Raw genomic sequence first — 25951 nt, 5'->3', positions numbered from 1 at the left:
CTAAGTTTGGCATAATTTGCTCCAGCAGCCTTAGGGCTACTAATGCAGGGGGCCCCTGCTTCCCAGGCTGCTGTGGCCCAGCCGGAGGGCTTGCCTTCCTCTCCAGTTGCTCAGCCAGAGCCTTGACCTCATCAGGGTTTCTGGGAAGATGATTCGTCCTCTACAGGATCTGCCTCGACCGCAGGCAGCATGGCTACCCACAGGGTGAGATCTCTGGGGCAACAGGAAAACACCCGCCCACACCCAAGACATCCCTCCCTCCCTGCAGGCTGAGGCCAGAAATTCCTCAGAGCGCCCGCCGCCTTCGCTTCTGTTCCCACGCAGGGGCACTTGGGAAGAGGGCATTCCAACGGGAGGCTTACACTGGTAGGGGTGGTGTGCGTCGTAGGTGCCCCCGCGGGCTGGTTCCCAGGTAGGGGTGGGAACAAAGCAGAAAGGCTCCGGGACAGGGACTCGATCCCCCCCCCCCCCCGAGACTCACCCATCCACCCTGCCCCTTGGGTCCCACCTGCCCCCCTTCTCCTCACAGGCGGGATCTTCCCTGCCGAGCAGCGCTGTTCCTGGCTCCCTCCGCAAGAGATGGGCCTCTCCTCTTTCCAGGTCCGGACCCACCGGCCCCCTTCCCACAATGCACCACTATGGGGGGCAGTGCTGAGAGAGACCCTCGAGAGTGGTCTTTCCAGAACTAGGGGACTAAACCATGGTCCATACTGGCCCAAAGATAGCCCAGGCTCCAGAACCCCAAACTTGAGGCAGCCCCATCTTCTCCCTTAGGCTTGCCCATCCCAGTGCAGCCAAGGGACTCTGAGTGCCTAGGGATAGTGACACACACCCAGCGACACCAGGAGTTTCAAAATCACTGCCCCAGGGGCCAGGCCTGGGCCCAGGGATGAAGGAAGCAGCCACGATAACAAGTTTATGGGAGTAGCAAAGGGCCTGTGGTCACCCCACCTTCAAATCCAAATGTCTGACGACTGCATTAGGCTTGTCTGTGGGACCCTGACTCACACCCAGAGCAGGCCTCTTGTGGGAAGTCACTGGTAACGCTGGAGCCCTTCCTCTTCGGATGGCCTCTCTCCCACCACCATAGGCTGTAAGTCCCCTCACACAGTGTGCACAGAAAACACGCAGGTCAGATTCTGAACTATTTCGGAGACTCATCTGTGTGCAGCAGACACCGCGGAGAACCTGCACACGTGCTTGGAGTGGGGGGTGTTCGTGAGAACAGCATGCATTCCCAGGGACCGGTCACAGGGCTCCACATTTAATTATGCTCAATATTAATACAAGTACAGCATAAACTGGTTCACTTGACATACCTTCCACTACTAAGGGCGTACAATTGAATACAGTTCGATGTACAGCTTTGGGGACACAAAGGAACTTCAATACCAGCTCATGAGAAATGCTCTGTTTCACTTTGGTTTTGGATGACAGGCTCCAGACCCGCCGCTTGGAGCCGCACCTGCGCCGTCAACAGGAACCGGGCCTGACCGCGAGAGAGCGAAGGCAACGGGTCTGCCCTCTGGAGAAAGGCCCCTTGGGAGAGACTGTCCGGACGGCACTGATTGGCACGGAAGGGCTGAGCCTGTGCATATAAAAAGATTTGTATAATAAACCAAATAATATTGGAACTAATACCTCCAGGGATACTTCTGTAAGAAGCAGAATTACACTGCATGTTATTCACATGCATGGGAGTGTGTAGGCAAAATCCTTCCTTGCAATTATGGCTGGAGCGGAAGAACGAGACGCGTACTGAAAGCGACAAGGGAATTGGCAGGGAAATGAACCCATGAAAGGGCTGCGTCCAGAGCAGGGGCGCCTCATCGGCAACAGAACAGGACAGGAAGGGAAGCCACTCGGAAAATGTACCCACACAGGTGCACACATCGCCCCGAAGTGCGCACACACTGAAGTGAAATCTCCCCGCAGCTTACTGGTGCTCCGGCCAGCCTCCCGGCCGGCTGCTGCTCCAAGCACTGGCTGCACGAGAAGAGGGCTGTCCCCGAAAGTGGGTCTTCAGGACACATAGCGCCTTCAGGAGCGAAAATGGCTCGGCGGTGCCAGTGCGGGAGGAAGGCCTTCCATGAGCCTCCCAGCAGGCTATACGTGCCCGCTCTGATGGCAGAGAGGTGACGGCTCCGGGGCTGGAGAGCTGAGCAAGTCCTCACGTTTGCGAGTGACGGCTGGACACCTAGACGTTTGCACTTTCTGACTCCGATGTAGGCGACCCTGACCGGAAAGCCCTGGTTCACCGAAAGCTTCCCTTGAAAACACTCCAGTGCCAAGTTTCGCCGAGTTCCTACCCGGGGCTCCAGTGTTCTCGTCACTGTCTCCCCATCACCTCCGAGGAATGACAAGGCCGTTGGCGCATCCACTGGTGGGCCAAGCTGTGGAGTGGCCCAGAAAGTCCCGTTAAGAATCACAGCACACCCACGTGTAGCGCACGGTTTCTGCATCGGGACACAAGTGTCTTGAGTTTGTGAAAACAGTGAGGGCCTCTGGCCACACATGGTGGAGAATGTGGGCAATGAGTTCATTCCAGGGGGAGGGCAGAGTGACAGAGAGCCTATCTGCGGCCACGACTAAAACTGCACACACCCTCCAGGTCTGACGACCTGTGTGAGGAGGGTCCAGGACACCTAGATGTGCCCTGGAGAGCTCAATTCCTTGAAGTTGCTCAGTGTGGCATTAAAGCAAAACTTTCCCTTCTGAAATCTAAACTGAATTTGTATCCTGATTATAAACTGCCTAAACTCTGGAGAAAGCATCAAAAGGGGCAGAGAAGGAGCTATGGCTGGTGAAATGCAGAAATGGGTTTGTCTGGGGGGCACCTGGGTGGCTCAGTTAGTTAAGCATCCAACTTCGGCTCAGGTCATGATCTCAATGGTTTGTGAGTTGGAGCCCCGTGTTGGGCTCTGTGCTGACAGCTCAGAGCCTGGAGTCTGCTTCAGATCCTGTGTCTCCCTCTCTCTCTGCCCCTCCTCTGTTCACGCCCTGTCTCTCCCTCTCTCTCAAAAATAAATAAACATTAAAAAAAGAAAAGAAAAGAAAAGAAATGGTTTGTCTGAAACATTCGCGTTCTGGTTAAACATAAGTTACACCAGGACAGGATGGGAGGGGTCTGAGATGAGTGTGCTACAAAGATGGACTTTCTTTTCCTCGTTCATAAAAAGTGAAATTAACAAGGTTTAGATCTGAAGAGAATAAAGGGCGGACTTAGGAGGAGAAGAGAAAAAAGGAGTCTCTCCATTCTCTGCCCAGATGAAAGCATTGACCTGAGCAGTGTTTCAGAACCGAATGGAAGTGTAACTCTGACAACGCCGGTGTGACCTCCAGCGTGGCAACGTGACCTCCCGCATGGCAACGTGACCTCCCGTGTGACGTGACCTCCCGCGTGGCGACGTGACCTCTAGTGTGATGGTGTGACCTCCAGTGTGATGACTTGACCTCCAGCGCACTCACTTGGATCCCACACGGTCAGCCCCCCGCAGTCACACTTCCTTCCCGCCCCCGCCCCCGCCCCCCACTAAGGCTGCTGTGCCGCAGGAGGGAGCGGTTCGAGCATCCTCTTGGGTGGCCTGGGACGGGGAGGCCTGTGTAGGCTCAGCTGAGGGGCTCACACCACAAACGATTATATGAAACACGTGCCAAGGGAGGGGAAGGAGAAGAATCTTGGGGTTTTCTCCACGCTGCTGAGTAAAAGGCACCCCCGCCCCAAAGAGAGATTTTTAAATCACGGTGACAGTGGAAACCGCAGGGGCCGCGGCCCTCAGGTCTTCTTCCAGGCGAATGCTTCATCGGCGAGCACCTGGGCCAGCCTGGCGTTGAAGGGCCCGTAGAAGTCCTGCAGGATCCTCTGGGTGACCGGCCACATGGGCCCCAGGTTCCGGTCCTCGGGGCGCCGCGCATTGGACGCGGGGCTCTTGGTCATCAGGGTTTCTTGTTTCTCCCCTAGGGGCCCTGGAACACAAAAGGCTGTGAAGCAGGAGGCGTGGCAGGAAGGAACTCTGCACAACTCCCAGCCACGCTTCTGTGGGGACAGGGGTCCCCTCAGGAGAGCTTGGGTCCCTGGCCAGAGCCGTCCTCGGGTTGCTGAGCACGGGAGGTGGGAGGACCTTCAGGAAGGAGCAGGGGCTCCCCGGCCTGGGGCAGGACACTGGCCCTCGGAGCGCGACTGGGGCTCTGGGAGGTGGCCTCACCCCCCACTCCCCAGCTTTGGTGCCAAACACCCTACAGAGCGAGCGCCCGTGGCCATCAGCCTGCCCGTGGCTAACGGTGTGACCTGCCACGCACAGTCCGTGGGCTTAGACTTTCCTACCAACCAGCCTACTGGAATCCCACCAGCGTCATTTCTACTGCAGGCTGCTGAGGCACAGGGCCTGTGGCTGGGCTGCATTTCACCCCTCCAGTGGCCGTGGGGGGCGGGGCGGCAGGGAGGCCCCCTGTGCCCAGAGACCCTATTAGCTGAACCTCAAATGCAGGAAGATCTGTGGGGAGGCCCGGGAACAAGCCAGCTGCCTCTATCCCCAGCTCTCCGCACCCGAAGTGTCTCACAGGCTTAACCGACCGCATCACTGCCCAGGCCACTTGGTGCCAGGCCCTTGGGATCTGGCCAACGTGTCCTTGGGTTGTGTGCAACAGAAGGAACAGAACTGGCCTCACCGTCCATCTCAGGGACTAGAGACTAGTTCCCGGATGTGACGGAGCCTACGCGCGCGGCCCGCTCTAAGGAAAATGGACCTAGGCCTTCAGAGGAAAAAGCAATTACGCTCCCTCGTGTCACTATGGCAAAAGTGTTCAGAGGCCAGTGGAGGGCAAACTGATTTTAAGGAATATTCCATCACCAAAATCCCCAGGCCAGATACCCAGGTGGGGCTGTGGGAGGGTTTGAGTTCTGCTCTGGAGTTTCTGGCTGTCTTTCGGTGCCCATCCACAGGGGTGGTCCTCAGGGCCCAAATACCCACCCCTACGAGCCATCGCCATGGCTAGTGGACTTTCCTAGAGGTGCCACCCAGCCATGTGGCCCTGACTCCAGGGGTCCCCCAAAACCTGGTCATTCTACCAGTTACGTGGCTATCTGAGCTATGGCTTCCTCCTTTCCCTCTGCTGGACTGGAGCCCCCCCGGGTGAGGGACCCCTCCCGAACCCAGCACAAGGCTCTGTGCCTGACAAACAGGTACTGAACCAGCTGCCCCACTCAGCTGGGCGCACGGAGTCTGCATGTGACTCAGTGAGCACCTTGGACAGCCAGTGTCCACGGGGCTCAAGCCTGCTCCACAGGTCATATGCATGACATCCATACCGAGGTTGAGAAACTGGAAGACCCGGTGCATGGTGTATTTGACGTTGGATGCATGGTCTTCGAGGCGGAGAATGAGGAACTGCTCTTTATTAAAGACGGTGAGCCAGTCCAGAAGATACACGGCATACAGACCGACCTGGAGCCGCACCTGGAACCAGAGCAGACGGCGGGCGTCACTTCAGGAGGGGTTCCCAGAACACTTTTCCAAAAGTATCAGGCCTGCATACAAACCAGCACCAAAAGAGTTATCCTAGCAAACTGCTTTCAAAGGATGGATTTTATTTTTATTATTAATTTTTTAATGTTTGTCTATTTTTGAGAAACAGTATGGGCAGGGGAGGGGCAGAGAGAGAGAGAGGGGGACACACAGGATCCGAAGCAGGCTCCAGACTCTGAGCTGTCAGCCCAGAGACCGATGCGGGGCTTGAACCCACGAACTGTGAGATCATGACCTGAGCCGAGGTCGGAAGCTTAATGGACTGAGGCCCCCAGGCGCCCCCAAACAATGGATTTTAAACGCTGTGCACTCTTGAGTCTTCAGGAAGGGTTCTGAGCTACTCACATGGAAGTCTCCTACTTAAGGTTGCATTTAATCCTCACAACAGCCCTGAGGCAGCTCCGGGACACATTTCGTGGTGGAGACTCCGGTGAAGGAAGAGGCCCAGACTCTACCCGTGAACAGTGCAAGCGTTCCTTGCACGATACCCTGGCTCTTTCTGCTCCTCTGCCCAGCACGCGACAGCCATGAGAACCACGTTCAACACCTCGGAAACGAGCCAGGGGAGTGACCCGTCCCGCGCCTGGGGCCACCTGGGCGTCCGTGACCAGGAGGCTCTGTGCAGGGTCATGCACAGCCCCTGCCTCCCACCTGCACGTCCGGGGTGATGTCCTCCGCCCCTTCTCTCGTGCCGGACTGCAAGCCTGCGCGGCGAAGAATTACCCTTTCCCAAAGGAAGTCTGGCCTCTGGCCTCGGCTCCTGGGAGGTGACCTCTAGACCACCTGGGATGTCCTGCCTGGTAAGTGTCTTGGCTTGCCCAGGGCACCTGGCCACCGGGGAGTAAGCAGTGTGAGTGACAACGGGGGAGGAGTGTGGCCAGCAGCAGGGACCGGACGGTAAAGGCCGGCCAGGCGGGTGGTATGCGACCGAGTCCCAGTAAAGGCTCTGATCCCCACGGGCCTGGGTGGGCGTCCCCAGATGGCCATGCTGTGCTTGGTCACTTGTGCTTCTTCCCGGGGCAGGGGAGGGTTCAGTGAGTGTCCCTTCTCTGCCGCAAGCATGATCTTCGGCGTGCTCTTGCGATTCCTTCTTGAGCTACTGAACCCCAACGCAGTCTGGGGGACCCCCTGAGTTACAAACATGTCAGCAGTGAGGGTGGCCTTGGGATGTTCCTTCTAACTTCACAGCTGCTGCTCAGCTCTTGGAAGTTTCAGGAAAGAACAGAGCTCTCCCCTTCTGCCCAAAGGCCCCCTTCTCCTGGGCCCCCCCGCCCCGAGTCCTGGGGACCCTGCCCCATTTCGGGCCTGCCGCTCTCCGTCTGTGACCTTCCCAAATGTTTCCACCTGCTCCCTCTGCCCGGCTCCACGCCAGCCCCTCTGGTCGGGCCCAGTCGTCAGAGCCCCCTAACTGGTGCTCCCGTCTGGAGCACCCACCCCTGGCCTGTCCCCCTTGCCGGCCTGGCCCCTCCGGCCCCTCTCCCAGCCTGCCTGCTGTCCCAGTGTGCGAAGGCCTTGGTCTGGCTTGCGCTCAGCCCCCCGCGGCACCCCCTCCGAGCCTCAGCTGTGCAGACACTGTCCCTTCAGGGTCCTCTGTCCCTCCCAGCCCGAGCCAGGGCCCCTCCGTCCCGCCAGGCTCCACAAAGCAGGGCCGGGCTCCGATGCTCCTCTGGTGACGTGCTGGACACGGCGGTGGCAGGGCGGTGAAAAGTCTGACGCAGTATGTACAGTCGCTAACTAGTTGCATCTCTCGCTATTTGTTTCCCATTTTGTTATTTTTCTAATCACGGAGGAGGAGGAGGAAGAAAACCAGTGAGAGGGCATGCACTGTCCCCAAACCGCATCAGCTGCCTCCTGCCCCTGGCCTGTCCCTTCCTAGGAAAGACCCCGAGCTGGGCCAGAGCCAGGAGAGTGAGAACGTGGCAGCCTCGGAAATGGCATGTGGCGCCTCCCACACAGGCAAACCCCACCCGGCATGTCTTCGGGGTCATGAGCCTCACAGGGCAGTTCAACCTCAATTCCCAGGGAGGACCAGCCTCACGAGGGTGATCTTCCAGGGCAGCTGCCTTTGCAACTTGAGAACGTTCTAGAAGGACAGAAGCTGGTGTCGGTGATGGGGAGGGAGGGGGGGTATTCTATAGCAGCCAGAACCCATTCCTGACCTGGTCACAGGTGACAGACTATTTCTCCGAAAGCCTGTCCGTTCCCTCCGTGGACAGGGACCCCAGCACTGCTCCCAGGAGCACAGGGGCCCGCGGGCTGAGGCCTCCCGCAGCCGGGCCCTTCCTCCCCGGGCAGGGGTCACACCCGATGGGACTCTGCAGGCCGGGGGGGGGGGGGGGGGGGGAGGCTCCCACAGCCTCAGGCTCCCTGGTCCCCTGAACACCCCCTCTTCTGACTGGCCTCGGGCCCCCGTCTCCCCGCCCCTGCACCCCTCCAGGAAAGCTCGGTCACCCTGAGTGGCGCTTCCTGGTGCGCGGACGGCGCTGCTACAATGTGCACCATCAGGGCGAACCTGAGACGGGCCTACTTGGAGTTGTTTTTCCTTCGCCTTTCCCGGCAGAGGCCTGAGAATCAAACTGGCATGAAGATAAAAAGGTATTTAGAGCAAGTGTCTGACAGATTCAAAATTACAGAACAGCAGAGATGAGAGAAGCCTTTGAGGTCATCCGCCGCAGCCAACTTTCGATGGGAAAAATGGAAGCACAGGGAGGGGTGGGGGCCTGCGCAGGGTCAGCTGGGAGCACCTGCCGGCACCTGGAGCCGCCAGGGGGTGCCTGCCACCGGCACGTTTCCTGCCACACAGGGAAAGAGCCAGGGAGGGTTGGGTGCAGGGCTCTTCCCAGACAGGAGCCCAGCCGAGCCGCTCGGTTCCCAATTGGGGGTTTTAGGAGGAACACCTCACCCAGCCTATCTGGGATCCGCTAGGCTCAAAAACTCCCCATTCATTCATTCATTCATTCATTCATTCATTCATTCCAAACAATCGAGTGTGTGCTGCATACCAGGTAGCCCACTTTGCAATGGACATGTGCTGCCATGTAACAGACACGGCTCCCGGGCTCACGGAGCTTGGGACCTGGTGGGGGATGCAGAGCTGGGCTGGGAAGAAACCACCTGCGATCCCCAGCTGTGGCCCCTGCTACAGGGAAACAGCGGGAGTGCAGAGAGAAAGCAGAGGTCAGATTAAAGCAAGACCCAGAGGGTGAGAAGCCTGGCAGCCTCTAGGGGAAGGTCCCTTCCAGGGATAGGGAAGCAGGGAAAGGGGCTGGACCTGGCCTCTCCAATCCGCCTGGGGGGCTGCTAGACAGCCTGATGGGCCCGCCCCCTCAGATGCTGTCTTCTGTGGCCCAGGGCTAAGCCTGGGCTTGCTGACAAGTTCCCAGGGGATGCGGATGCCGCTGGTCCAGGAAACCAGGAACCTTTGCAAACCTCTGCTCTGAGGCAAGAGGTTTGCCCCAGGACCTAACAGGAGTGCGTGTGGCTGCAGAGAGCAGTGACGGAGAAGGGGTGGCTGGAGGAGGTGGAGGCGGGGGGCCAGCTCGCGCACGCCACTGCCACCGGAAGGCAGGGGACGGCTAAGGAAGGCTAGCACCCGGCTCCACCTCTGTTTGAGAAAGCTCTCCCTCCCTGCGCTGTGGTTGAGCTGGGACTCACAGCTGGAGGGAGATCTGCTTCCTTCGTCCCAGAATTGAAGATTCACGCCCGAGAGGAGGGTTTCCAGTGGCTCCTCGCTGCCTGCCTCTTCCTGGTGAGCAGGAGGTGGCCAGGGGCTGAAGGGTCATGGCCAGTCTGCCATCTGTGATGCCGGCCCCCCGCACCCCCGCACACCCCATCCTGTCGACCAATCCTGCCCCTGGTCATCTCTCTCTGACCTAAGGTGTCCGCTAAGCCACCACCTCGTCACCCTCAGCAAAACATGAGATTGAATGCAAAAGTCAGTTCATGCCTCTGCTCTCAGGAGCTGGCCAGGGAAAGGTAGCAATGCCACAATTCCAAAAGGCCACAGGACCTGGGATGCGCCCTAGGCCCGTTACCCATGTCTCTGGGTGGGAGAGTTAGGGTCTGTGAGCCCCAGTGTCCTCATCTGTAAAACGGGCATGGATTTGAGGGCAGCACAGAGGGCAGAACATGAGCTCAAGACCGTGCCTGGTGCAGTCAGTGTGAACAAAGCTTAGATCCCATGTCCGTCTCTCCCTGGCAAAGGGTTCTGATCAGGAAGAATTGCCAGCACACCCCAAAGTGGAGACTCAGGAGGCCTCCTATGAACTGATCACCTGGGGTCTACAATGGTCCGGTGTTCCCAGCTGGAGGCCAACAGGGCAGCACAGGGGAGGGCACCCCTTTCTTGTCTGTGGGAGGAAGTGGCTGTGGAAATCCCGCCTCCTAGAAACCTATTTAGGGGCCACTGGGTGGCTCAGTCGGTTAAGCGTCCGACTTTGGCTCAGGTCATGATCTCACGGTTAGTGGGTTCGAGCCTCACACTGGGCTCTGTGCTGACAACTAGCTCGGAGCCTGGAGCCTGCTTCAGATTCTCTATCTCCCTCTTTCTCTGACCCTCCCCTGCTCATGCTGTCTCTCAGAAATAAATAAAACATAAAAAAAAAAAAAAAGAAAAAGAAACCTATTTAAAGGCAGGTGAGATGTGCATCTAGCCGACTCTGTCCCCGTGGCCCTGACAGTGCCGAGGCGCTGGCCCGGCGAGCTCTGGGCGGTGCGGCGTGCCCCAGGCTCAGGGTGCAGGTGTACATCAGATGCTCACTCTTCCGGGACAGAATCAGGACGTGAAGCCACTGAAATGCCCCTGAGAGAAGCTGTACCCTCAGTCAGGAACTCCCCCCAGGCCCGGCCTCGCCCCTGCCCTTCTAAATCCAGCCAGCTTGGCACTCCCTTGTAGAAGGCCCCGGAGGCAAACCCTCGCCTCTCCCTCCCTTTCAGAGCATCAGCCACATAATCTCTTGAAGAGGGAGCTCATCAGTAACATGGCCTGGAAGAGGATGGTTCCGGCATCTTCTCTGAACCACAACAGCTGGACACAACACCTCAACTCCCTCTGTTCTGCCTCCTGCCCTCCCTCCCAGGTCACCCATGGCCAGGTTTCTTCCAGCACTGAGCACGATGCTGAGCACAGAGTGGGCACCCAGGGTATGCCCTTGGAGACGAATCAAGTCTCAGCTGTTGGAGGACAGTCCCCACTTCACACCATACGTAGGGGTTTTCGGGAAATGTCTCCAGGTAGTGGCTCTTCTCCCCTGCAGGCCCTGCACGGATGACCCTCATGGTCCTAAATAACCACACTAAAAAGCAACAGTTAAGAACTAGAGTCGGGGCGCCTGGGTGGCTTAGTCGGCTAAGCGTCCAACTTTCGCTCAGGTCATGATCTCGCGGCCTGTGGGTTCGAGCCCCGCATCGGGCTCTGTGCTGACAGCTCAGAGCCTGGAGCCTGCTTCAGAGTCTGTGTCTCCCTCTCTCTCTGACCCTCCCCTGCTCATGCTGTCTCTCTCTCGCGCCTAGAAATAAATAAAACAAAAAAAAAAAAAAATAACTAGAGCCATTTTGAACCAAATGCCGTTCTTGGCCTGCCGGTCAGCAAACCTGTGGCTTCCCCATTATCCACGGCCTGATCTAACCCGACCCATGTGCACATGCTTTCCACTAGTCCTCTTGATTGTTTCTAGAACCTCCGCAGTCTCCTACCCTGACTCAGCCCCCCCCCCGCCCCCGTTCTCTTACAGAAACCCCATCCCACCCCCACCCTGGGCTCCCTGTCTCTGGGAGACACCACGCCAGCCCTGGGCGCCGTACACCAGGCATCCTTCTCAAACACAGATTTGTTACAAGCGTCCTGTTCTGAAACCCTCCCTGGGGGCCGACGTCCCTCAGGAAGAAGGTCAGGCTGGATGTGAGGGCGATCTGGCTGCGACATCTGTCACCCATTGATCGCCAGGGTTGATTCGGCCGACCTGGCTGGCTAGGCGGGTGTCCCCTCCCTCCGTCCCCGCTCCCTGTGCGTCCCTCCCAAAGCTGCGCACTCGGTCGAAGAGGATGACCGTCCCGGATAGAGGAGGGCCCTTCTTCGGTCAAGGGTATATGAGTAGCTGCGCTCCCCTGCTAGGACCTCCAAACAAGCTCTCAGGGAAGAAGGTCAGGCTTCCAAGGCTCACACCTCCCTCGTCCATCTCCATCGCCCCACCACCCGCACAACCAGGTGCTGCAGACACGCCCTCCGGGCTTAACTCTTGGCCTTTGCATGAGCTGCTCCCCCGCACCTGACAGGTCACCGCCTCCGTGCCCCCAGCCGCCTCATCCTTCAGGCCTGGGCGCAAACGCTGCCTCTCCTCAGAAGTCCCCCTGCTTCCCTGTGTTCCGGTGGGAACCCTGCTGGGAGCCACGCGTCCTGCCCCAGCCGCTAGGTCACTCTCCCCGCCAGGGCTGGCGCTGCACCAGGGCACGAGGACCAGGCCTGTCCTGTCACGCAGGCCCTCCCAGCCCGTGTGCCACGCACAGACACGCGCAAATGATGAACGCATGTGAAGGGAGGCAGAACACGCTGCCTGGAAATACACCACTTCAGCATAAGGATTATTTTGAGCCGAAGGCAACTGAGAAGAAACACAGACATAAGAAAAGCTCTCCGCCCTCACTGTTTGCCTCAAAGCAGTACATACATGTGCCAGGGCGCCCTTTCTCCCCTCTCTGCCAGGATGGACCGAATTCATCACTGGAGACGTTAGACCTTTGTCAGCCTTAAGACAGCACCAGACGATATGACGTCACAAACCTCGATAAAGCTAGCCCTTATCAACCATCAGTTCCCCCATATGTTTATATACCTTCCTACGATTTGCTGCCCTGGAAACTCCAAGTCCTCTTCCTTTGTCTGGTCGTCTCTCTATGAATGTACTCTTCTCCCGTTGGGATGTTATACAAGCCTGAGTTCTAACCATCCCTCTGAGTTACTCATCGTGCACGTGTGCAACACACATGTTAATCAACTTGTGCTTTTCTCTCTCTTGTGAATCTGTCTTTTGTTGGTCTGATTCTCAGGGCGCGGACCAGCAACTCTAAGATGGCTACAGGGTTAGTCGTTTGTCCCCTGCACATGAAAGAACTGTCACTTTAACCCTTACAACAGCCTGGAAGAGCAGGGTTACTACCCCATTTTAGGATGAAGCAATGGAGTGTCAGAGAAGCTAAAATGACTGCCAGAGTCACACAGCTTAGTAAAGGCCCAAGCTGGGAACCGACAGCTCTGCCTGGCTCCAAAGGCCATTCCTCTACCCTGTGCCGCTGGGCAGATTCTAGGTTTGTCTATGCCCTTGTCTGCATCTTCTCTGGCAAACTGAAAAGTCCCCCAGAATAGCCTCAACCCGACCTGCAGCCTCTGTGCCTCCTGCCAGAGCCAGGACCTTATGCTCCAGACGCGACGGCCTTGAGAACAAGGAATGTAAGGCCACAAGTCTAAACGTCTAAACCAAACTGACTCCATGACAGGCTTTAAGTTTCCCCTCTAAACTAGAAGGCCTGAGTTTCAGCTTCCCCCGAAACTATCAGGTAGTTACACATTGCCCAAGGCAGGAGTAACCACCCTTGCAACACCCAATCAGGAAAGGCCAGCGACCACCCTCCACATTGTTAAGGGAGAGGCCTGGAGATAGAAACTATAGATAGGACCCTGTTACCTAATGTTAAAGTTAACCTGTTAGTCTCCGAACAAGACCCTAGGCTCGCTCTGTGATTGGTTGAATTTAAAGGTACTCTAAATGTTGTAATTGGATCCTGCCAAAAGTAACGAATACTCTAGACAATGTGTATGGTCAAACCCGCTGTCAATGATGTTGAATAATTATGACTGGGTCACTGTTCCCATGTCACAACTTCTGTAACTCCCTCGTCTCAAACCCCATAAAAACCCTACTCTGCCCTTGTTCGAGGCTCTCAGCACGGACCCATATGCTGGTGAAGTCTGTGAGCCCAAGCTTAAGCCCGTAATAAAGCCCTTTGCCTTTGCATGCGTGACTCGGTCTCCCTGGTGGTCTCTGGTCAGTGAGGATACTGCGATCTGGGTATAACAGGAAGACGGAGTGAAACCTCTGGACTCCAAGCACCCCATGCCCAGGGGGTTCCTGGCCTCCCCCTCAAGCACATCTGCCTGTGCTGTCCCACACGCTGCACTCCACAGAGCGGTGGTGAACCCCCGCGCCCCCCCCCCCAGACTTGGCAGCACTACCTTCTCTGCAGAAGGCTCCTCCCCAGCACAAATCTGCTGAAAAGACACACACCCCAGGGTGCTGTGCGGCAGAAAGCCAGCCCTAGCTGAAGTGTGCTCAATTCCCCACCAACAGCTTCTTTTGTATAATAATAATACAAAAAAGCAGGATGTGTACAGCCACATTCCTGAAGGCAAATAAGAGAAAAGAAAAAGAGAGATCAAGGGGAAACATCTTTCCACGGAGGCCCTGTGGAAGGAGCACCGAAAGTCACCGGTGGGTAATTCTTTAAACCACCGAAACGATCCACCATCGGAGAGCAGGCTTGAGACGATTTGAGAGCTGGGTCCCCATGTCTGCCAATCCTAATTGCAGGGCGGGGTTTTTGGAGCCTCACTAACTGGTAATCTTCCTAAAAGTGCCCTCAGCTTCTGCAGGGGGAGGAGCGGGTATTGTAATGGGGAGCTCAGCAGGGAAGAAAGCCTGGTGCCAGCTGAAGGGGCCCCTCCTTTCCACAGTTTTTATGTCCCCGCATTTCTGTTTGTGCACTAGCCACTGCCGCCCAGAGGCCTGGGGAGACACATTTGCACATTCAAATGCTTCTCCTTGTTTATATGCTAAAATCCCGTCCACCAGGCCGCGTGCACAATAACCACCACCAGGTGGGCCGCCCTGTGGGGGGCCCGGCTCCCAGGATACGCACAGGCATGGCGTTGTTGAGGGTGTTGTTGTAGACGCAGGCGCGCAGGGAGAACTCGAGCATGCAATTTTCAAACAGCTGCAGCGCTTCCGTCACTTTCTCATGGAAGTCATCAGCAGATTTATTCGAACTTGCAAAGTAGAGGTAGTCGGAGTACAACCTGCGAATAAAAATGCACGGGTATTTTTACCACCTGGGTATGTGAACTCACGCGGCCTGGGCGACAATGGAAATCAACATGCGGTAGCTCGGTTCATTCATTAGGACCCTGCCGTTTCTCTCTGTTCTCCCGCAGATGAGCCCCTCCCTCCTTCCTTCCACACCTCCCCACCCTTCACAGGGCCCCCCATGCACTCCTGGACTCAGACAGGTCTACACTGGCCCCAGACAAACCACTGGTACTTTTGAAATTCTTTCTAGCCACTTCAGCACGCAGCTGTGTCCACTGTAATGGTGAGCTCAGAAAGACCAGATTAGGAAAACCGTACAACAGGGAAGACGGGCCATGAAAACATTATGCTCCTTCCAGTTCCTCTCTCCTCCATCAGAGGCAACAATAAGCAGAACAGCTGTCGCTCTTAGAATATTATGGTTCCTCATGAGATTCCTGGCCCGTTCCACCGACGTCCCAAACATTAAAAAAAAATTATCAAATGTATCTTTCTAGATTGGAATGGACCTATTTTTTAACACAGTATAAAAATTCTACAGGGGTGCCTGGGTGGCTCAGTCGGTTAAGTGTCCGACTTTGGCTCAGGTCATGATCTCACGGTTTGTGAGCTTGAGCCCCGCGTCGGGCTCTGTGCTGACAGCTCAGAACCTGGAGCTCCTTCAGATTCTGTGTCTCCCTGTCTCTCTCTGACCCTCCCCTGCTCACGCTGTTGCTCTCTCTCTCTCAAAAAAATAAATTAAAAAAAAATTTTTTTAATTAAACAAAAAAAAAAAAACCCACCCCCACACAGGCACGCCAATTGTCTCACGTACGTAAACCCAATAGTCCACGTACAGGGTCTGTGTGAACACACGTATGTGGCCACATTTTCCTTTGGCAACTGATGGTGTTGCTCCTTGACCTGACCTTCCCCGGGCTCTGCTACACCTTCCCAGCTAGGCCTCAACTCGTAGACTCCCGCATCCATCTCTGTGCTGCCCAGGTTCAGCCGGAACCCCCCTCCCCCACATCTGCTCACCATCAATATCCGGTGGGCTCTGGTCCGGACCATCCCCCAGGGGGTGTCTGATCGCTCCCCCCCACCACCTGCCTGCAGCAGGAATACTGCTGGGTCTGTTTAGCCAGAACTCTGGTGACCTCAGCCCCATGTGTCGTCTTCGTCATTTCCAATCCGCAGACCTCACGGCTCTTTGGCTGTAAGTCCCCAATTTTCCCTGCTGTGTCTGGAGTTGTGGCCAGTCTGACACCCAGTGGAGTGAGTCCTGAATGAAACCTGCCTTACAGCCTTGACCCAGCTCCAGGGTAAGGGTTTGCTTGCTCCTTCCTTCCTCTCTCTTCCTCCCTCTCTCCCTCTTTCCTTCCTTCCTTCCTTTTTCCCTCCTCTCTTCTTCCTTCTCTCCCTCTTCCCTCCCTCCCTCCCTCGCTTCCTTCCTTCCCTCCTCCCTCCTTCCCTCCCTCCTCCCTTCCTCTCTCTCTTCCTTCCTTCCTTCCCTCCCTCCTTCCTCTTTCTGTCTTTCTTTCAGTGAATCCTCTGCAAATATATTTTACTGGACTCTCAGCATTACAGACAGATTTTTTTTAAGCAAGGGCTACTCCTTTTCTTACACGAGACAGAGAAACAGTAAGAAAGGATGAATTACAACAACGTGATAAACACAGCTCTCTCGCAAGCCCTGCTGCCCGTTTCTCCGGGTCCTACCTGTGAGTCCTACTCCCCAGAGAGAACCTCTCCTATCAGGGGCTGAAATGGCCTTCCAGACGTTTTCTGTGCCCACTCTGGCAGGATGAGCATATTTTATATTTTTACAACCGTGGATGGTACCAGATCGGATCAGGTGGAATCAGGTCACACACCTGTCTTCCCGGCACATCTCTCTTCCCCCTGTTGGGGGTGGGGGGGGGGGGCTCTGAGCACCTACAAGCACAGGGGAGATGGGAGACACACCCTAACAGAAATGCCATCTCACTGCCACCAAATCACTTCTTTCTCTGCCCGAACTTCTGAGCTGTGAGTTCCCACACCTCCTCCTGCTTTCTGCTTGCAAAGTCTTCATCTTCTTTTGTTTTCGGAGGATCCCTTTTCATTTCTGCCTGGTGCCTTTCCAGTGCCCACCCCCAAGTGACCTCCCTGCTTCGCCCTTCACTCGCAGACCCTCGGCCTGCCTGTGGGGAAACGAGGCTGACGCGGGTGGGCCCGTGGGCCGCCCCCCCCCCATCTCCACGGACTCACGTCCTCTCTCCCATTAATGCCTTACTTTTTCTACCCTCCAACCTCTCCGACGCGGCTTCCCTGATCCCAGTGAGGGCGAGTCAGTGACTCTGAGAAGTGCACGTGCCCTGTCGACTGCACCCCTCCCTCGATCCCGCACCGCGTCCTGACTCCAGCACTCAGCAGCACCCACGGGAGCGGAAAACACAGGACCCCCATTGCAGGGGCCGGCTGCCAATGCTCCCCCCTCCCCCCTCCCCCCCAATGGCGGTCAAGGTGGGATGCGCAGATGTGCTGATCACAGGAGCATGGCTTCTTAGGGACCACGCTTCCCCTCTGGCACCTGGCATAGTGCCTCTGCCACCAAATTCCGTTAGAATTCATCCACAGCTAGTGTCCACAGAGGACACCTCCAAGAAGCCCTGAGATGACTGGGATCTGCCCGCTGACCGCCTGGAAAGGGAGTTTCGTACACCTCAGCCTGCTCACTCCAATTCTCCAGAGGGCCCCGTTTCCAGACTAGTCCGTAGAGATGCTCAGTGACCAGTGAGCTCATTCTCCCCCAGACCCGTGCCCGCCGGAGCACATTACCCAGGATGACAGGCTATCTGCCTGTCATGGCATCCCCACACAGCAGCTGCTGGTCCCCACACCCATCCCTGCGGGCCAGCCACAGTATAACCAAGAGGCTGATGGGTAAGTGTCCAAATCAGATCTGCATGGACCCCAAAGACCAACCAAGCTGTATGTGCCAACGTGTGCCGTGTGGCCAGGGGTCGGGTGGGGGTGCCCTTCTTGGCTCACACCCTTCTTATCAGTCCTGCTGATGTACCGGCCCAGCCCAAGAAACTATGCCCGTGAAAAGTAACAGCCACCTCTCAATCTATCACCACAATCTGGATTTAACGGGAAATCCGAGTCCAGAGTTCTTACCACGGACGCCTACAGGACTGTCCAAACTCTTCGGTGGCACTGGAATTCTATCACGTACACTACCGTCTACAAACCCATCCGTTGGGTCAGGCTTTCCATACTGACGGTTGATTCCGTGGTAGTAACATTTCTTATAGACGCCCTGGCTCATGAATGACGCGAGAGCCCCCGAACCTGGCTCAGTTTTAAACACAAAGTAACTTCACGAAGAATCTGCTGATTCGATAACAATTCTTCAGAGATGAAGCAATCCCAGGGCATAGAGGGGGACGTGTCCGATGTGCAGCCCAGCCCTGCGAGGGGGCGGGGACGCGAGGGTGGAGAAGACTCCTGATTTTCGTCTGTTTGAAGGAAGGTGAAATGAACTCGGGACCCACCTTCTGTGAGTCAGGTTCACAGCCTGGCCAGGCCCACTCCTCAGCAGAGTGGAGGGGGCGTCTCTGGCCCCCCAGGCCCCTGGGGGTGTGCAGTGGACTCTGGGGCTCCCTGCAGCCCATGTGCTTGCCAGAAGGTGTATCGGCAGCAATACACCCCTCACGTCTCACTGTGTCATACCATCTAAGCAGAGACTTTATTCGTCACAATGAATGGCCACCTCTCCTGTCTGGAGTCTATAAGTCCTCCCCAAAATATGTCCCCTGCACCTATGAATGGGGTCTTATTGGGAAATAGGGCCTTTGCAGGTGAAATAGTGTTGAACAAAGATCTTGAGATGAGTTCATCCTGGAGGGAGGGTGGGTTATAGATCCAACGACTGGTGTCCTCACATCAGGGACAGAGACACGGGGGAGAAGGGCACGTGAAGACAGAGGGGGAGGCTTCAGGGACACTGCCACAAGCCAGGGAACCCCAGGGGTTGTCAGCCACAAGCAGCAGCCGGACACAGGCCTGGGGAGCCCCCAGAAGGAACCCACGCTGGCGGCATCGGCATCTGGGGTGTAGACTTCGAGCCTTCAGAACTGCCAGAGGACATATTTCCGTTGCATTAAGCTACCCGGTTTGCGGTGATTTGCTGTAACAGCCCAGGAAATACATGCAGCTTCTCTCCCCCAAATTCCCAGGAAGACTGGGGAGCTTTCTGCCTCCACCCTCTTCTACCCTGCAGCCACGGGAGAGTCCTGAGCATGCAGAAGGATGAGAGCCACATGGTTAGCTTCCCTTCAGAGATGTAAGAAGGAAGGCAGAGGAGAAGCACGAGCTCTAACTTTCAGCGGAGCACAATTTGGACCCCCCAAAGAATCAGGCTCATGCTTCATAAGAACATCAGCAATAATCAAAGCTATGATTTCCCCGCAGCTACTCTCCGGGGGGAAAGGGCCAGGCAGTGACCACGGATGAGTGAAGGCCACTTGGATGGGTTAAAGCCATTCAGAAAACATTGAGAAGGGCAGCAAGTGTATCAAGATTAAGTACGCAAAAGCTGGAGCGGGCACTCGCAGGTAACAAGAGATAAACCGAAACATCCACATTTTGGTCTTTAAAATCAACTGTACAAAGTACTTGGGTGGCTCCGTCAGTTAATTGACCAACTTCTGCCTAGGTCATGATCTCGCCATTCCCTAGTTCAAGTCCCGCATTGGGCTCTGCGCTGACAGCTCAGAGTCTGCAGCCTGTTTCAGATTCTCTGTCTTCCTCTCTTTCCGCCCCTCCCCCACTAGTGCTGTCTCTCTTTCTCAAAAATAAATAAGCATTAAAAAATTTTTTTAATCTACTGTACAATGATGAAGCAAGGGAGACAGGCCAGCAGGGTAAATACACAATAGGCTTAGCTGGCATAAACTTGAAATGAATCATCACAGAACTGCATGGATGCTTCTGTCAATCATAGGATGCCTTAATAAAGGTATGCCATTAAAAATGTGGGAGGGTGTCAGTCTGCTCCACCCTGGCCAGTTGGGACCCCAAAGGATGCTTGCTTTCGGGACTGGGCACCAAATGGTGAGGGGGAAGGAGCTGTCCCATCTGACGTAGCAGGAAAGACACAGTTTCAGGGGCTCAAAGGCCGTCCAGAGCTGGAAGGAAACCTCAGCTATACCGAAGGGGAGACTGACCAATGGGTGGAAGGTTCAGGAACTGGCTTGAGACTAGGGGAGAGTCTCCAGCTGGGGCCGTCCAGCAGGAAGAGAGTGGCCCCGGCAGCAGGAGCAGTCTCTGCTGGCGGGGCTGACGGCTCCCTGGCTGAGAGCCAGCTGTCCCTGACACCCAGCCAGCCCCCTTCTGCTGAACCATCTAATTTTCTTACTCTTAAACCATCCCAAACAGATGGGTGTTACATTTGGCCAGGACGGGTTCCAACGGCAATTCCAAATATAAGCCCAAATACATTCCAGGCCTTCTGTGCGATGGTTATTTTAGAAGGCTGCTGGGGCGGCCCCATGACGGGGGGCCGTTTCTCCTGGAGGTGCATTCGGCTCCCGTCCGTGTGGTGCAGGGGTCCCCAGAACAAGCGCTGCTGCGAGAGGGAGTGGGAGACAACGTGTGCGTGGGGGGGTGGCTCCCTCGGGAAGGGACCACATCTACCCCGCACGCCGCAGTGTAAAATCGGGATGGTTATGCCCAGGCCAATGCTCAATTCCTTCAACGACACTGAGCGGAGGTGGGAGGGCTGATCGACACAAAAACAAGGGGCAGCCACTGCTTCGTGGGCCACTCCTGCAGGCCGGGCTCCCGCAGGCCGGGCTCGTGTGGGGCTGTGGGCGTCCCTCCCACGGTCCCCGCAGCCTCCATCCTAACGTGGCTGCCCTTAGCAGGCCCAGCGCCGTGCACCGCATGCATTTCCTGGTTCACAACCCATTCCCCCAACCCCCTTCCCGTCTGAGCCACAGTGGAGTGTCATCGCCCTGTGTTACGAGGAGACAGCTGGCCTTTGGAGAGGTCACGTGGCCGTGGGGGCTTTGCGGCTGGGGCCCGAACGAACCCTGGTCTGCCTGGGCCCAGAGCCCCCTGACCGGACCGGCCTTGGCCCGTGGCCCGAGGTCAGGAGCCAAATCAGCAGGTGACTGGAGTGGGGGGCCAGCCATCGGAGCCGACGGGTTCTGGGGTTCGTTTCAATGTTTGTATTGTTTTAGGTACACAGTGACTGCGAAGCGGAAGTCAGCTCTGTTACAGACCCACTTAAGTTCCAGGAAACAGAAAAGCAATTGTAACATGTAACAGAGCAGCAAACACACATTCGGGACAAAGATGAGGAAAAGTGAGTGAATTTACAAAGCATCGCATTGGGCATCTAGGAAATGGCAGCAGCGACAAACTGGCCTTCAGGTGTTTATTATCATTTCAGAGCTCGGGGGCGCCTGGGGGGCTCAGTCAATCGAGCGTCTGACTCTTGATTTCAGCTCAGGTCATGATCTCCCCTGGTTTGTGAGATCGAGCCCCATGTCAGGCTCTGCCCTGACAGTCCCTCTCTGCCCCTTCACCGTGCTTCTGCGTGCACACACGCCCTCTCTCAAAATAAAGAATCATTAGAAACAACTTCAGAGCTCACGGAGTGGTCTTTTATCACTTGCGTGAGCTGACAATGACTGTCGCAACAGCTCATTTGATCTCAGTGGTTTTAGTTCTCACCATTTTTTTGAAAAGATTTTTTTTAATTTATTATTTTTGAGAGAGAGAGAGAGAGAGAAAGCACGTGAGTGGGGAAGGGGTAGAGGGGGGAAGGGAGAGAAGATCCGAAGCAGACTCTGTGCTGATAACAGAGGGCCTGACACAGCGTTCAAACCCACGAAGGTGAGATCATGATCTGGGTTGAAGCTGGACGCTTAATGGATTGAACCACCCAGGGGCTCCTGTTCTCACCATTTTTAAATTGAGACGTAATCCGCATACCGACAATTCAGTAGTTCTCAGCTACTCAAGCTGCATGAATGCCACCGCCATCCGGTTCCAGGTTGTCATCACCCCAGAAAGTCACTGGTGTTGGTTTGAACCTGTCAGTTCCCACAGGGCTCATGTCGGGAGTCACAGACATCCTCACGACAACCTTCCCTTCCCCACCGCCCCTGTGCCTTTACGGCTCCAAGTTCAGACGTCTAAAGGGCCGGCTCTGAGGAGAGACCGGGGCAGATGCTGAGGTGGGGGGTGGCCGGGAGCGGCTGCCGGGCTCCGGGGCTGGCTCATGTCACACAGGCCGCGCGGGCCCCAGTTCAGCTGTGTTCCCAGAGCGCCCGCCAGCCAGCTTCTCAAGGACACACATGTGAACGTTCTACTTCCTCTACCACGGGCCCCCAAAAGGTGGGCACAGTCTTGTCTTCCACTTCACCCTCGCCCCACACCCCAGTTCTGCAGCCACTCAGAGAGCGATCACAAAACTGAAAACCAGAGAGCCCCCTCATCAGTCTCTATTCGCTGGCACCCACATTCAGATCGCCGATCGGTAACTTCCTGACCTCGGATAGGGTGCCGACGATAAGGATTATTTCTATTTTTCCTACAAGGAAATAAAGGCCATTTAATGTGGCCGGGAAGCAGGCCCTTCTGTCCCACTGAATCACCAGCTGTGAATTTCTCACCGCTGGCCAGGACCAGCTCATTCGGAAAAATGTTGAGAGTCGCCGTAGGCCGTACACGCAGGTGACTGATGAGACTCATTTTCTGCCAGCTGAGGACATCCAGGTTGGGGCTGGGGCATGTCCATGATGGAGATAAAATCTCCAGTTCACTGAGGTCATCTGGGCCGGTCTTTTCTTCCGCTTGGGCATGAGCAGCGTTCTGGGCCCAGAGCACCCAATCCTGGGTCCTTGGTTAATGTTCACAGAACAAAAGGCAGAATCTCCCAGAGGCAAAACCAAACATCCCTTTTATCCAGGAGCTCGGCACAGTTTACAAAGCACTTGCACACAGTTCGGCAGTGACCTTGATTATAGGTGTCCGCTAGCAGGAAAGAGAAGGAAGCCCGGGGGATCACTGGGCCACCGCTGGTTAAAGCGGTAGCGAAGCCAGGCCTGAGTCCCAGGCTGTGGGACCCCACCGCAGAGCGCGGCCACCGACCCCAAGGGCCGGCCGGTGCGTGACACGTGCCATCTCCCCCAGAGCACCGCTTCAACTCGCCAACCTCACTGATCCCAGGTCCCTGAACCGACCTGGCGGTGCCGAGCAGACTCGGCGCCCGCGCCCATCCACGCTGGCCTGATGGGGGCACGCCTCTCCTCTTACAGCCCCCTCGCACTGAGCACCAACGGGGCCCTTCTCCCGGTGTTTCTCGCCCTCCGCAAACAATCCATGTGGGAACACGCAGGACTGCCAACGACTCTGTAAACATTTCCCAAAAAAATAAACAGCGTCGAACACACAGGAATTTTCAGCACGATGGCTTCTCTCTCACCGGTAACAAGACGGGCCCTCGTTCAGGTTCCTCCTGAATGGCCTGCGGGGAACCTTCACAAGGGCCCCGGCTGACCCCCTACCCTGTCCAGGCCGGCTCTCCCTCCCCCCATGATGTCCCAGGCCAACAGCCTTGGCCTTGAGGGGCTCACCATTCAGACCTATGAAAGTGACTCCAGGCCATTTTTAGGGCTCACTACAGGCAGGCCATAACAGCCGACAGGCAGCTTCTGAGAAGCAAGATGCCTGAATTCACCAGGAAATTAATCGACCACTGAGAGACCCCCCAGCCACAATCTTTCTCACGGCTCCCACGGGTTCTTCATCCTCCAGAGTCTTAAAGACAAAGGCGAGAGCGAGGGCCGGAGGGACACGCGATCGACCGGCAGCTGCTGTCACGACCCCCCGCCCCCACCCCAGCTCCGTCTCTGGCCCACAGGCGAGTTCTCCTCATTTCCCTTTAAGATAATTGACATTAATCATTGATCCATCAGTGCTGAGCAACAGCCTGCTTTTTAAGCCCCATGCAAACGTGTTACAGAGGAAGCGTCACATGATGCCGAGGTGCCAGCTCCCTGCTCCTGCCCGAGACCGTGTCTGTGGCACCAAATCGGCGCTTCCCGGGAACTAGGGAGGCAGGGCTGTTTGGAAGGGATCTTCCGCATGGGCTGAGTGGCCAGAGGAAGTCTGGTCTCAGGTCACAGGGCTCCAGCGATTCCGAAGTGTCGCCCGGTGCCGCTTCTTGCTATCTGAGCTCCGAGTCGCCCTGGGATGGACCTTACTCTCTCTGACGTGGGGTCCGTGCCTTTAAGGCACCCATTAAAGACAGGGGACCTTACTGCTTCCAGAGCTTTGCAAAGCTGGGGAGTCACCCTGCTGATGGTTCACAGGCCTGTCCTGTCCAGGAAAAGACCCGCCCCCACCCATGGTTAAGCTTCCCCAGGGCAGAGCAGACGGCAGAGAGAGAGGCCTCTCTGGGGACAACTCTGTGAAGGGCCATCCAAGCCTCACAGCTCCTGGCGGGGTGGGGGAGACCTCTGTGTGACTGCCCCATGACCCCACCCTCCGCTCTGTCTCGCCCCATCACCCCCGCTGGCTTGTCCCCCAACGGGCCCCCTAAAGCCCCAACAGGCTCACCGCTGTCTCCATGTTAAATCTGCGGGCCAAGGACCAGCCTACAAGAGGGAGGAAAGCTTGACTCCTCAAACCAACAGGGGCTCAAATCCTGCCCGGCCGCTACTGATCGGGGGACTGCTGAGCCGGTGAGGTGGCCCCACCGAGCCCACATATCTGCTTGCACGCTCAAGTGTGGCAACGCCTGAAAAGGGCTTTGCACATAGCCAGCCCGGAGTACGTGCTCAGGTAACACTTTGGTCACTGAATTGAGGGCTGTCCCCAACCCTTCCACTGGACATAGACTCCACGAAGGCAGAGAAGGACTTTGTTCTCTAATGTATGTGCCACATCCAGCACGTCAAAGTTGTCCAATAACTGTAGTGGGAGTAAACGAGTGCTCGTTCTGGTTACTGTTATTATTGGCTACTACTCTGACCTAATAATAATAGCCAATAATCACATAACAGTTTGTATCTATCCAACTCTGTTTAAATGCATTACATATATTTAGTTATTCTCACAACTCTAGAGATAACCAGTTTCCCCCATTTCACTGATAAGGGAAAGAGACACAGAGAGGTCAAGTAACTTGCTCAAGGTCACACAACCAGTGAGTGGCAGAGCTGGGGTTCCAACACAGACTATCTGGTCCCCCAAAGCTATGACTCTACAAGGTGACCTGACCCTGGTTTGCCACTTACCACCAGCATGCCCTACCACCCGCTTTGCAGAGAGAGAAAAATCCATGAAACCAGGATTCCCGTCCAAAGGCTTAGCATCGCTCACTACTCTGTCCTAATGATCAACTGCATTTAAATGGATGCATTTCATTAAGTGCTTTATTTCTTCCCTTCCAAGTGCATCATCATAAATAGATTAATTATTGACACAGACTAGTGGATTGTTTAAAAATCAGTGTAGGGGCGCCTGGTGGCTCAGTCGGTTAAGCGCCTGACTCTTGGTCATGATCTCATGGCTCATGAGTTCGAGCCCCATGCTGGGCTCCATGCTGACAGTGCACAGAACCTACTTGGGATTCTCTCTCATTCCCTCGCTCTGCGCCTCCTGTACGCATGCATTCTCTCTCTCTCTCTCTCTCTCAAAATAAATAAGTAAACTTCAAAAAATCAACTTATACAAGCAGATGAAGAAAACAACGTCCCAGGTTCCAAGGCTCATGGTGCGTGGGTCAAAATCAAGTTCGCACTCTTCACTGAGCTGAGTTCACCTTCCCGTTGGACTTGTCGTCATAAAGCAGGAAAACCAAGCCATCCCTGTGGTGCTCACTGCTGTACCTGGCATTGAAACTATGCACAGAATTAAACCCCAAACAGAGATGTGGTAAAATCCTTAACAGATGGTGTGTGACCCTACTCTCCAAGCATCCTCTGAATGAACTACATCTGAGGGGTCAGCACTTTCTGGCTGTTCTTCACATTTAATGGAGGCTGCCTCCAAATGATGAGGCAAACTCCATCAGCCTCTCACAAATGAAGAGGCAGGAGGCTAACGTGAGCTGTAGTGAGAAGAACAGGCTTTTCCACTTTAGAGTCAAATTAAATGAAGAAAATTCTGCTTTTTAATTAAGTAGGCCAATTTGGCCTAGAAATGCTTCACTTTTTAAACCGTCGTTATCCCTTACAGAGAGAAACTTGCAGCATGAGGCCTGGCGGGCCCTCCCGGCCGGAAGCACCAGCCTCTCTACTTTCCACCATTACTCCCCTGTCCACCTCCTGGGGGGGGGGGGGGGGGGGGGGGGGGGGGGGGGGG

The 25951-nt window shown here is 55.9% G+C and overlaps 1 protein-coding gene and 1 long non-coding RNA gene across 6 annotated transcripts in view; both read right to left on the bottom strand.

Annotated features, from left to right (window-relative positions):
* Window positions 1–1248: 1248 nt before the first annotated feature.
* Window positions 1249–2901, bottom strand: LOC120235526. Its single transcript, XR_005529436.1, has 2 exons — window positions 1941–2901; window positions 1249–1588 (listed from the first exon to the last, which is right to left on the bottom strand). It is a non-coding gene; the product is annotated as an uncharacterized LOC120235526 (long non-coding RNA).
* A 161-nt stretch (window positions 2902–3062) lies between these two features.
* CHST15 (carbohydrate sulfotransferase 15) overlaps window positions 3063–25951 on the bottom strand; it is an 80496-nt gene continuing 57607 nt past the window's right edge. For all 5 annotated transcript variants that reach the window (XM_039237954.1, XM_039237957.1, XM_039237958.1 and 2 more), the window contains 3 exons: window positions 14436–14592; window positions 5309–5456; window positions 3063–3966 (listed from right to left, as the gene is read on the bottom strand). In XM_039237954.1, the coding sequence (XP_039093885.1) occupies window positions 3776–3966; window positions 5309–5456; window positions 14436–14592 (496 nt within the window). In that variant the 3' untranslated portion in view covers window positions 3063–3775. The remainder of the gene's footprint in view (window positions 3967–5308; window positions 5457–14435; window positions 14593–25951) is intronic.

This window comes from Hyaena hyaena, unplaced genomic scaffold, assembly GCF_003009895.1.
Source record: "Hyaena hyaena isolate Hyena2069 unplaced genomic scaffold, ASM300989v1 scaffold_129, whole genome shotgun sequence".
Lineage (NCBI taxonomy): Eukaryota > Metazoa > Chordata > Mammalia > Carnivora > Hyaenidae > Hyaena > Hyaena hyaena.
The sequence above is the reverse complement of the archived record's forward strand: the minus strand, read 5'-3'. Positions and strand labels throughout refer to the sequence as shown.